Raw genomic sequence first — 11,787 nt, 5'->3', positions numbered from 1 at the left:
GAGCTCTTTTTTTCAGAGCCCCTTCCTCTCCCGCTCCTTCCCCCCCCCCCCCAAGTCGCTCGGTCCCGCCGCACGTCATGGCGGGCACACAGAGGAGCAGTGGGAGGGGCAAAGGCCCTATATCTCGCGCTCTTATTGGCTGAATGAGCCGTCGGTCACCCCGGGGAGGAAGGATCTCCCCTCTGAAAATACGGTGCGGAGAGGAAAACGGTGCCGCGATCTCACACCATCCAAGTGGCAACGCCACTCAAGTTCAGGCACACTCCCACCCACCCACACATACACACACTCCCTCCCCTTCCGTAGAGACATCCCCTCAGCTGATCGTCCCGCCCCGTGACCGGGCGGGGGTGGGCTCCGTCGGTGAATGGTCAAACCGTCAGTCACTCAGGCATAGTCCCGCCCAACCACCCGGAACCTGCCCTTCCGATTGGCTGCGGAGCTTATCCGTCAATGCTACTTTAGGGGGCGGGGCGCTGCCGGCATCTGTATCCCGGGCGGTGCGGCCCGGCCCGGTTCCTTCTTTCCACCGGTTTCCCTTAAGGCGGCGGACATGGGGCGGTGCGGCGGTGTTCGTCGGGTCCTGGAGGTGGCGGTGCTGGTGACGTGCGCTTGCCTCGCTGGTGAGACGGCGGGATCGAGACAGCGTGGTGGGGGGGCTGGCTCTGTCGGCCGCCTAGGGGCCGGGGTGGGGGGAGGCGGGCGGGCGGCGGCGGCTGCGGAGCGACATTGCGGGGGAAGGGTCGGCCGGGCGCCTCGGCGAGCACGGGCGCAACGGTGTTGTGTGATCGATCGTTCGATCGATTCGGGGGGGAGGAGGAAGAGTTGCGGAGGGGGCGGGGGGAAGAGCACCTAGTGCAGCCTCGGAGGGAGGGCCCTGCACTCCCTCCCGTCCCCCCACACACAGAGGGTGCTCCGGGGGCTCTCCTACCTGTGGGAAGCGCTCGGAGGGGTACGTAGGGTGGTGGTGAGGGTGCGTGTATGTCGTGTGTGAGGGGATACGTGTGGTGCCCTTACTGCAGCTCCCTTCTCCCCACCTTCCCCAGCTCCTCGAAGGTTTCCCTCTCCATTTTTTTTTTAAGCCAAGGTCCGTGTAGGGCATTTTATAGACTCAGAAAGGCTTTTGGGAGGCGGCCTCTTCTTCAGGGGCTTCTACCTTCATAAGGTAGAAGTTGGGTTCGGTTTTCTGTATGTGGGTGTCTAGCAGTGTAGGGGATGAATTGCATCTCGGAATTTACTCTCTAGACTTCACAGAATAAGTAACCTAGTGGAGTATGGTGGTCAAGGAGTTACAGTGTGCCTGAGGAAAAGGCTTTCGTTCCCAAGTTCAGATTCAGGTTTGCTCGCTGAGATCTTGAACAAACCTAGCAAAGCAAAAGTAGTTAAAAAGGGTAATGCTCTAATTGTATCCACCTAAATAGCCTTGTCCTAAGCAAGCCAACAATAACGTGTGTCTGTCTTGTAGCCTTGTGAAGAACTAAAGCAATATGTGAAATCCTGTGGACTAAGCAAAAATATTTGTAGTGATTGGCTGTTTTTTTTAATCCCTTCCTAAGCAAATTGGTCTGGAAATCTTTCTGTTCTTCTGAATACAGTTTGATATACTGTTAAAATTGGTAGCAGGCCATCCAGTGAATACTTGTCAATTTTACAAATGCTTGAATCTGCTCCATATACATCTGCTGGTTTGGCCTGTTCCCTTCCTTTTGCCACCCTCCCCCCACCCGAACTGCAGGACTTTGTTCCTTTAGTTTGTTTGGCATAATGTAGCTCAGATTTACTGACAACATTTGTAGGCATCATCCAGGCTTTAAACAGCATCTTCAAGGTCAGTTTGGCTAAAATAATATTAGGGAAGATTATAACTGCACAAGTTATAATCAGTTTACTGATTTACTAAATCAGTTTACTATTGCTTTGTTTTTGTAAACAGCCCCTAGATTTGCAGTTGCAAACTATTTTAAGTAGATGGACAACTATTTTATGTAGCTGCTTGGGTTGTTAAGTAGTTTTCAGTGATAATATCAGAATTTTTTTTTTAAGAATTACCTTAATATAATTTTGAAGTATGTAGTCAGACTGTTTATATAATTAAAATTAAACTTAGATGGCCTGCAAATATTTATTGCTCTCCTACTTGATTGATCTTCTTGAGTCTTGCACCAGCTTAGTTTTCTGGTAAAAACATACACAGATTGCTCATTGGAGGAGATATATCTGACATTTTGCATTGTGCGTGTTGCTATTTGTACACACCAATGCATTTTAAAATTTATTTAGATAAATGCTTGTGTACACAGTATGGGTGTTATGCGTAAGTGACTTCAAAATAGGAAGTTAGACTGAAATAAGATGATCTCTTATTTCATGGGGTTGTCTCTGACTTTATTACACAATGAATTACTATCATAATAATACAGATTAGAAATAATGCTTTTAGTCAACCTTCTAGTCGAGGTAATGGGGAAGAGAGGAGAGGGGGCATCACAAGTCAGTGAAAACCTAGCATGAGAAATATTGCAGATTGTGGCTTCACATGATCACTTTAGGGCGAGTACTGCATCAGAGGAAGAACAGCTCACAAGGTCGTGTGGTTGAGAAAGCAGAGCAGAGACACTGGAACTGTTCTGCAGAAGCCAGATTGTTCCTGGCAGTGCTCTGTTTAAGCCAGCACTGACTCTGCTGATCCTCCTGCCTCTGGGTTCAGTGGTTCAGGCTGTTGGCTGCTGGAAAACAGATGTTATGCCAAGCAGTCCTGGAAGCAGAGGAGTGTTGGTGCATAGCTGCTTGTGAGCTAGTGTGATTTTTGGAGTCTGCTGAGCGTGTACTTAACAGGCTCTGAACTTTAACTCTGCTCACGACCCGCTTGTGAGTACACAGAAGTGTATTGTGTTGTTGCTTGAATAATTGTATACTTTTGCTAATGTGGATTTTAGGGTCCATAGTCATTGCTGTATTCCAAACCTTATTTTGTATTCCAGAGCATTAAAATAACTGGTTCTCATTTCTTGTTACAAGAATTGAAAGGTACAAGAGCAAGAAATAAGGAATCTTACTAAGTTCTAACATGCTTTTTCTGTGATCATGTAAGGGAAAGTTTCTAAAAATTCTGACAGCTTTTTTTTGTTTGTTTGTTTTTAGGTGTATGTGGTGATGAATTTAGCATCTTACGATCACCTCAATCCGTTATTTTTCGAGATGGAAGTTGGCCCATCCCTGGTGAGCGCATCCCAGATGTAGCTGCATTATCCATGGGCTTTTCTGTTGAAGAGGTATGTTTCAGGTTGTGATTTTTGAAATGCCTCTACCACTACAGATGTGCTCACTTAACAGATGTTCCCATCATGTGCTGGAATATGTAAAGTATCATCTTGTTTGTCTTGAGGAATTTGTGACTTGTCAAAGAGTGGTTTCCAAGGGCAGAAGCTGTATCAGTCACATGAGCAGCAAAAGGCTGTGCTAGCTGGGTAGTTTGAATCATCAGCTACAGAAGGAAGCAAGCCTGTGGAGTCTTTACTATGGTGTTCTTCAGTTCCTTTGAGACCCAACTGCATGCTGTATCCCACCATCTGTGACCATGTACTGAGAATCTATGGAAACCACTGTCATTTCTTGTCTACAAGCTGTATCCATAGGGATCAGCTCTTGGGAACTGTGAGAAATGATTTGGCTATACAGGCATTTTGCCAGGTCAGCAAGCTTGTCTGTTGAGCTTAGTTAATCAACCAAATAGGAAGTAATACAAAGGCTTCAAAACCTAATCTATAGTAGTGTTTTTCCAAATTAGGTTTTTGAACACAATTTTAGTGATGTTGAAAGTGGGGCACATGAGTAGGAGCCCTTGGATTGATTCCATCTTGCCTGATGATTTTTTTATTTTTTGCTGGGCTTCAGCAGGAATGAGTAGCTGTTGAAGCAGTATGTGAAAGCTTAGGCATTTCTAGCAGTGTCTTTGTGGCCAGATACTCAAAGCTGCAAGCTGGGATATTCTAACACTGCTAGTGAGGGAGGCTGGTTCCCATTTTTTCAAAAGTGCAGATAGGCAAGAGATCTGATAAGTCTGATTTTAATGCAGATCTGTTTAGTCCATGTTTTGGATTTTTCTGAAAATATCATGTCAGTTAATTACGCCTCATCTACATGGTTTTTAAATAACTTCAGAGACTACTCTCAGTAAAGAAATTCTACCTAATATCTAATATGCTTTAAACCACCCCTGGTGCAACTTCAGGCCATTTCCTCTAATCTTGTTGTTATTTACTTGAGAGAAGAGGCCAACAGCCACCTACCTACAGAACCTCCTTTCTGTTTGCATGATAAGATCTCCTCCAAACAAAACAATCCCAATTCCCTCAGCCTCTCCCCACAGGACATGTTCTCCGGACCCTTCACCAGCTTGGTTGCCCTTCTTTGAACTCACTCCAGCCCTTCAGTTTCCTTCTTGTAGTGAGGGGCCCAGAACTCAACACAGTACTCAACATGCAGCCTCACCTGTGATGAGTACAGGGGCATGATTACTTCCCTTCTGCTGGCCACACTTTTTGTGATACAAGCAAGGATGCTCTTGGCCACCTGGCCACACTGCTGGCTCACGTTCAGCCAGGTGTCTACCAACTCCCCCATGCCCCTTTCCACCAGGCAGCTTTCCAGCCGCTCTTCCCCAAGCCTGTAGGCTTGTCACCAGAATGGAAGATCTGGCACTTGGCCTTGTTAAACTTCATACAGCTGTCCTCAGCCCATCAGTTCAACCTGTCCTTGTCCCTCTGCAGAGCCTTCCTACCCTCAGGCAGATGAGTGCCTGACAAGATGGATGTTTTGCTGTGATGGTTGGAAGAGAGCTTCTCTCTTTTTGCTTCTGAAATACAAGGTTTTTTTACTATTTTCTATTAGGACCTTCCCTGGCCTGGGCTTGCAGTGGGTGATCTGTTTCACAGACCACGAGCTACTGTGATGATAACAGTGAAAGGAGTAGACAAGCTGACATTGCCAGTTAAAGGGATTTCTTATCCTATCCAGAACGTGAGTATCCATGTTTGGAACTGTGTCATAATTTCTGTGACTCTTCAGCTTGGATGAAAAGTACATGACTCTCTACTGTAGTCCTTGATGTTCACTTATTTCTTACTTTACCTGAAGTTCACATAATCCCCTAGAATGATGGGTCAGGCTGCATAGATGAATAATCCAGTCAGATTCCTCTTGAAGATGGGAAATCACCTGGGGCCTCCTGTTTTGAGTTCAGTAACTTCATCAACCAAAGTATGTTCTTCTGCAAAGGCATCCAACTTTAATATGTCTGTACTAAGAGACAGAATCCATGGTTTCTCACATTAACTTACTGATTCATAGTCAGAATTATTAACTTTTCTGCTTGAACTGAGTGTGTGATAGCATTTCATATGATGTTGATTCTTTGTTGTACTGTATTGTCCTCTAACTATTTTGAGTTTTCCTCAAGTACTTGACTCTGAAATAACACTGTTTTGAGACACCATTCCATTCTTTTCTCAAGAAAACAAGCAATATTACATTTACCTCTCACTGTCTGACTTTGCTGACAGTCATTTCTCACACTTGTCACAGCATCACAGAACCACTTAGGTTGGAAGGTAATTGAAATCATCTAGTCCAGCCCCCTGACCAAGCAGGGTCAGCTAAAGCAGACTCTGTCCAGTCAAGTTTTGAGTATCTCCACAGATGGAGACACCACAACCTCTCTGGGAAACCTGTGCCAGTATTTGATCACCATTAAAGTAAAAAGCTCTTTTCTTGCGTTCAGGTAGTATTTCCTGGTTTTAAATTTATGCCCCTTGCCTCTTCTCCTGTTATCTGATTTTGTCCTCACACATCTTAACAGGAGCACAGCTACTTAAGAGGTACTGATAGCTGACTGTTACTCACGTTTCCTTTATGTCTGCTTTAGTCTGTTTTGCTGCAGTATTGGACCAGTTCTTCATGTTCAGCTGGGTTTTTTGTCCAGCATGAGCCCACAAGCCCTTTTCAAATAAATTGTTTTTCAGGCTATTTCTAGTTAATTTTGCTTCTGTCCGTCTTGGAAAACTTCATTTTGCACCAGTTTACCTTGCATTTTGACTCTGTGTGAGTGCTGCGCTCTTATTTATTTTGTTATTTCAGTCAAAGCTGTGAAATCATCATTGGCAACAGAGAATAGTGTTTTATGTAATGAGATTGACACCTGATTGCACACCCCAAGATGAAGTGATGATTTCCCTATGAAATTACTTTTACAGCTATCGAGCACTCTTTTAACCTATTTTAAAATACCAGCATTTAATCGGTATATTATGTAGCTTTACATTGAGCTCTGGTCCAATTCAGCTTAACATAGATCTACCTTTGCTTCAGTTTTGAAGCACAGTGCACTCTTTCAGGCACAGTTACATGTTGGCATTGCTGAAATGGTGCCTGGACTAAAACTGGTACAGTATTGTCTGTACCTGACAATAATTTAGCATTAATAATTTGTAGAAACAGTAAATACACTTGAAGCCTCCAGTCATCTTTGCACTTAAAATTTTGATTAAGTTCTGATAAAGTCATGGCCCCCTGGAGTTCTGCCCCAGTTTGGTTAAACCGTGACAAGTTCTTAATTGCATCCACCATATATACAAATAAATTGTCTATTCATATATACACAGCTGATGTTTTGTTTTTCACATTGGCTCCTATAATTTGCTGTTGTACCTTTGGAAACACTAATACACTTTGCTGAAAAACAGGTTGTTCTATTTTCCCAGACTTCTGTAGTTAAGCAAATTATCTCCCTTGATACTGCTAGGCCCTGTTTTACTGAAAGTCTGACTAAACTTTCTTTTCCAGGCTGTTCCTTTCAGTCTTGACAGTGTTGCAAACGCTATTCATACTTTGTTCTCTGAGGAAACTCCTGTGGTCTTGCAGCTGGCCCCCAGTGAGGAGGTGAGTATTGCTTCACTTTGGGTTCCAGATAGTAAACTTCTTTCCATTTGTGTGGCTGGAGCAAAACCAATTGCTTACTCTAAATATATAGTATTGGATAGAGCTTGCAAATGTGATTGATCATTAATGTGTAACTAGAAAATCTAGCCTCTATTTTTGTTAAACAATGGCTATTCCTGCAGAGAGTGTACATGGTGGGCAAGGCAAACTCTGTATTTGAAGACCTTTCTGTCACACTGCGCCAACTGCGGAACCGCTTATTCCAGGACAACTCCATTCTCAGCTCCCTTCCTCTCAACTCCCTCAGCAGAAACAATGAGGTAAAACACCAGTGGAAACTCGTACATTTTTTTTTTCTAATATTCTTAGTTAGCTTGTGCTTTTCCATTTATTTTTTCTGCTTTTCCCCCTTGCTTTGCCTAGGAGAGTCCACCCTAATTTTTTTCTAGCTGAATTCTAAGTAGTAAGTTGCAAGTTCTTTTTAACATAACTTTATTTAAAGAGTAATTTCCTTCTAGAAAGTTCTGATGCTGTAAGAGACATAACCTGTTTTAACATACTGAGACATGCAACAAAATGAGATTTTCCTAACTTTGGTTTCATCAAAGGAAATACCTGTCTTTTTCTTCCTGCCTCTTGCTCCAGGTTGACTTGCTCTTCCTGTCAGAACTACAAGTCCTACATGATATTGCAAGCCTGGTAAGATTTTATTTATTTTTTTTAAACCTTTTCCCACCTTATGTAGCAAGCTTCAGAGATCACATAACCATGAGAACCATAACCAGGATGCTTGACAATCAGTGACACGTTCAGGTGTGTCATCAGTTGGTTGAACCAGTTTAAATAATGCATTCTCAAGCTATTTGTGTCAGCCCTGTCCCTGAAGGAAGAAAATTGGAACCTCAGCCATCTGTAGTTTGGTTTGTAATATGGTGACAACAGAGGGAATTCTGAGCTGCTGTTTCTCCATACCTAGAGACACAGGAATTACTGAATGAAGAATTTGCTGGGGCTTTCCTTGTTTTCTACCTTGAGAAGCATAATGGTAATTAATGGTACATGTGTTCTTTGCCCTGTCAGCCATTTTAATTCAGAATATCACCATAATATTTAATCTGAAAAAAACGGAGTGACTTGTGTAGTGTGGTGGTGATAGAAGTGTCCCAGTGGAGAGAGGAGCTTTTGATTCTGAGCTCTTTAAGAAAAAAGCTTCTTAGGATCTTTTTACTGAGAAGCTACTGTCTTGTTGCTGTGGTTTAGCATTTGTTCTGGTTTGATTTGGGTATTTTTGCCCTTTAAATTGCAGCCCTCAGCTACTTAAAGGAAAAGAAACTCATGAAAAACTTGTAAGGTCTCGTTAAGTGAAGGGCTGGTGGACAGCAATGGGACCCTTAGGAAAATGAGATGGAACAACTAGTTTTTGTCTTGCAGACTAGAACTGTTATAGTTCAGGTAGATGGGAAGATAGGAAAAGATTAAATTCCTTACTTTCAGAGACTTTCTGTGTGAGCAAATAATGCTGTACCTTTACACCTGCAGAACTGCAAGAATGTCACTGCTGTCCTTTGAGATAGTTTGGATTATACTGATTGGATTTTATGAGAATGGGATGGTATTCCTTAAATAAACTATTTTTGTACATGGGCAAGGACCAGCTTCAGCAGATAGAAGAGTAGTATCCAAGTATTGTAGTTATGGTTTTTTTCCTCCAAATTTTATTTTTACAGAAATTACAGAACAAGGATTCTTATGTGAATAAGTATAACATTTCTTATTAATAGAGCTCCACCTTACATGTGTATAACCTCACATAAGAAATAGATGCTACATGATTTTCATCTGCTCTCTTAGAATAAGAAAAGGAAAAATTGGGGACATCATCTAGTTAAGTTGGCAAGAAATTCAACTTCCTAATGAATATGGAATATGACTGGGTTAGTCCCAGCAAACTGATTTTGTGAAATGTGTTTTTAAAGCAATCTGTGTATGAATTAATTTCTTTCTGCCCTCAATGATGTGCCAAAGCTGTCTCGACACAAGCACTTAGCCAAAGATCACTCTCCAGACCTGTATTCTCTGGAACTGACTGGTTTGGAAGAGGTTGGAAAGCGGTATGGGGAAGACTCTCAGCAGTTCAAAGATGCTTCTCAGATTCTTGTGGACTCTTTGCAAAAGGTACACTTTCTACTTAACAGACAAAACTCACAGGAATACTAAGGAAGTAATTTTTTGTGTTAACTGCAAGGGAGTTAGTTTATTAACTATCTTCTGCTTTGAACTGTCACTTCATTAGTGATGGCTTGACTGATGCTTGTTTTTGTTGTTTGGTTTTTAAAATCCAGTTGTTCAAGAGATGTTGCAAACCAGGTGAAATTTGGCACTTTCTTAGTGGAATTTTAAAATAGTGTGAAGTTTTGAAACTTTCATAAGCTTCTTATTCCTGAAGCTGACATCTTGTGGCTTAGTACATCTCACTAACAAAACTCTCCTTAATTTGTGGCTACAGCAGAGGTTTGCAATTAAATCACTTTTGATTTTCCAGTTTGCAGATGAGATGTTTAATCTGTATAGTGGAAATGCAGTAGTAGAAGTGGTGGCTGTAAAAGCATTTAATTCTCCCCTCATGAGGAAGACTCGCTCCATTCTCCAGTCTTCACAGGTAATAGATGCACATTTTTCTGTATCCTACCTTATTAAAAGCTCTCCAAATTATGTCTACACTTTATTTTTAAGGGACTGGAATACTGACTATAATTTAGGCATGGGTGTGAAAGGTCAGCTTACCTGTCTTCACTGATCTTCACTTAGTCACATAGTAATTCAGGTTGAAAAGGGCCTCTGGTGGTGATCCAGTCCAACCTGTTGCTCAAAGTAGGATTAATTTAGGAGTTAGATGAAACTGCTCAGGTCCTTGTTAAGCCAAGTTCTTGAAAAGTCTGTGGCTGGAAGTCCCAGAGCCTCTCTGGACAGCCTGTTCTAAAGTCTTAACCACTTTGACTGTGAAAACTTTTTCCCTTAAAGTCTTGTTCCAATTTGCACTTCTGCACTTTTCTCTCCTGAGCATCAGTGCATGCAAGTCCTGCCTCATAAGTGGGGGGAAAAACTGTTTTCCTTAAGTTGCTGCCTCTACTCCAGATGCAACTGAGGATGCAGTTGTCCTTCATCACTGCAGGGGCACACTGCTGACTCCTGTTCAGTTTGTCCACCAGGACCTCCAAGTGCTTCTCTGCAGAGCTGCTGCCCAGCTCTGGTCAGAGCCCAGTCTCCTCTGTCACCTGGGGGTCATTCTGTCCCAGGTGCAGAGTTTTGAATTCATCCCCATGGAATTCAGTGAGGCTCCTGTCACTATTTCTGTTTCAAAGAACCTCTCAGTGTATCTGGATTCCACTGATATCAGTCACATAACCACTTCTGCTTTCTGGGACCTAGCATCAGAATGGTGTGGAAAAAAATGCTCTCTCCTATTCAGACTGCTCAGATTTTCAATGTGGTTGGAATGTGTTTTGTGTGCAGGCTAACCTTAAAGTAATACCCTCACTTTTCCTTATTACAGGCTGAAACAGAAAATCCATATAACCTTGCCTATCCATATAACTACAACTACGCTGTGATCTTCAACATTATTCTGTGGATGATGATAGGTCTTGCTTTAGCTGTAATAGTTATCTCCTACAACCTGTGGAACATGGATCCTGGGTATGACAGCATTATTTATAGGATGACAAATCAGAAGATAAGAATGGATTGAACTACACTGCATTTCATTGCAAGGAAATGATGAAGAGTAAGATCTCCTTTAAAATGCGTGGAAAACAAATACTCTGGTATGGTTAATTGTGGATTTTTTTTAAAGGTGTATTTATTTCTAAGTTTGTTTGTTGGGTTTTTTCCCCCCTCTAAAACCTATTTTAAATGTTAGTAGTAGCAGATAGGATTTAAAATTTGAAATCTGCTTGTTTAAAGAAAAAGTCCCCAAAATAATTGTTATTGAAGTAACATCATTCCATTTTTTTAATTATGTAACATAAGTTTTGAAATGCCCTGTACTCCCTGTGGCCCTGTGCAAAACAGATAAATTGAAGTTATGATAGCAACAAACATATTGTTTAAAACTTCTACACTGAAAGGTTAGAAGTTATTACTAAATTGTTATGTTGTATATTATGAACCAGTTGTAAATGTTTGATGTAAATATTTATAATGTCTGTATGTAACCAGAAAGGATAGTAATTATTCTTTAGTAAAATACTAAATATAGAAGTATTTCTACAAGATTATGATTCTAGTGGCACAAATGGCGTTTTGATCTCATATTGGTAGGTGAGGTGTTGGCTGTAGACAGAAGGATCCTTTATCTTGAACTTTAATGATTTGAAGGTAAATGACACTCATGTGGCTGGTCTGTACAGTGAGGAGTCTGTCACTATTGAAGTAGCATCAGTCTGATCATGGTCTAATGTCACATACAGCTGAAAGTTCCTGTTATGATGCTTCATATTCCTTCCATTTGTGTTGATGTTGTTTGAAAAAAATAATTTCTTTTGGATTCTAAGAGTGGACCAACACTTGACTTAAATATACCTGGATTGTAGTCCTGCTTCAACCATTCAATAAAACAAAGAACAGTTGTTCTGGATTGCATTTGTTCTTTGTGGTTTCATAGGTGTGGCTGTGTCTGTGTAGTATGAGCTCATTTGAATAGAGCAGGTGCTGACAGTGGGCCTAAGTCAGTAACAGTTTAAACTGTTACTGTCTTTCAAAACTGTCTTTCAAAAGCAAATATTGGAAGATCACTTACGTATGGCTTGTTCTTCCTTAAACCAGATAGTGAGTGTAGTTAAAACAAGCAGT

At 41.7% G+C, this 11,787-nt stretch overlaps 1 protein-coding gene across 1 annotated transcript; it reads left to right on the top strand.

The window, feature by feature from the left end:
* Window positions 1–463: 463 nt before the first annotated feature.
* Window positions 464–11,572, top strand: ATP6AP2 (ATPase H+ transporting accessory protein 2). Its single transcript, XM_030468792.1, has 9 exons — window positions 464–623; window positions 3,142–3,272; window positions 4,891–5,019; window positions 6,841–6,936; window positions 7,119–7,256; window positions 7,582–7,635; window positions 8,962–9,111; window positions 9,479–9,595; window positions 10,490–11,572. Exons 1-9 carry the CDS (start codon window positions 554–556, stop codon window positions 10,682–10,684), a joined length of 1,080 nt encoding a protein of 359 aa, XP_030324652.1. The 5' UTR covers window positions 464–553; the 3' UTR covers window positions 10,685–11,572.
* The last annotated feature ends 215 nt before the right edge of the window (window positions 11,573–11,787 follow it).

Source organism: Calypte anna, chromosome 1 (assembly GCF_003957555.1).
Source record: "Calypte anna isolate BGI_N300 chromosome 1, bCalAnn1_v1.p, whole genome shotgun sequence".
Taxonomy (NCBI): Eukaryota; Metazoa; Chordata; class Aves; order Apodiformes; family Trochilidae; genus Calypte; species Calypte anna.
The sequence above is the reverse complement of the archived record's forward strand: the minus strand, read 5'-3'. Positions and strand labels throughout refer to the sequence as shown.

Excerpts from the sequence above, each read along its gene's own strand:
- ATP6AP2 (XM_030468792.1), top strand. The coding sequence starts at position 554 with ATGGGGCGGTGCGGCGGTGTTCGTCGGGTCCTGGAGGTGGCGGTGCTG. Across the intron at positions 624-3,141 it reads GACGTGCGCTTGCCTCGCTG|GTGTATGTGGTGATGAATTT; the intron begins GTGAGACGGCGG and ends GTTTGTTTTTAG. Across the intron at positions 7,257-7,581 it reads CCCTCAGCAGAAACAATGAG|GTTGACTTGCTCTTCCTGTC; the intron begins GTAAAACACCAG and ends CTCTTGCTCCAG.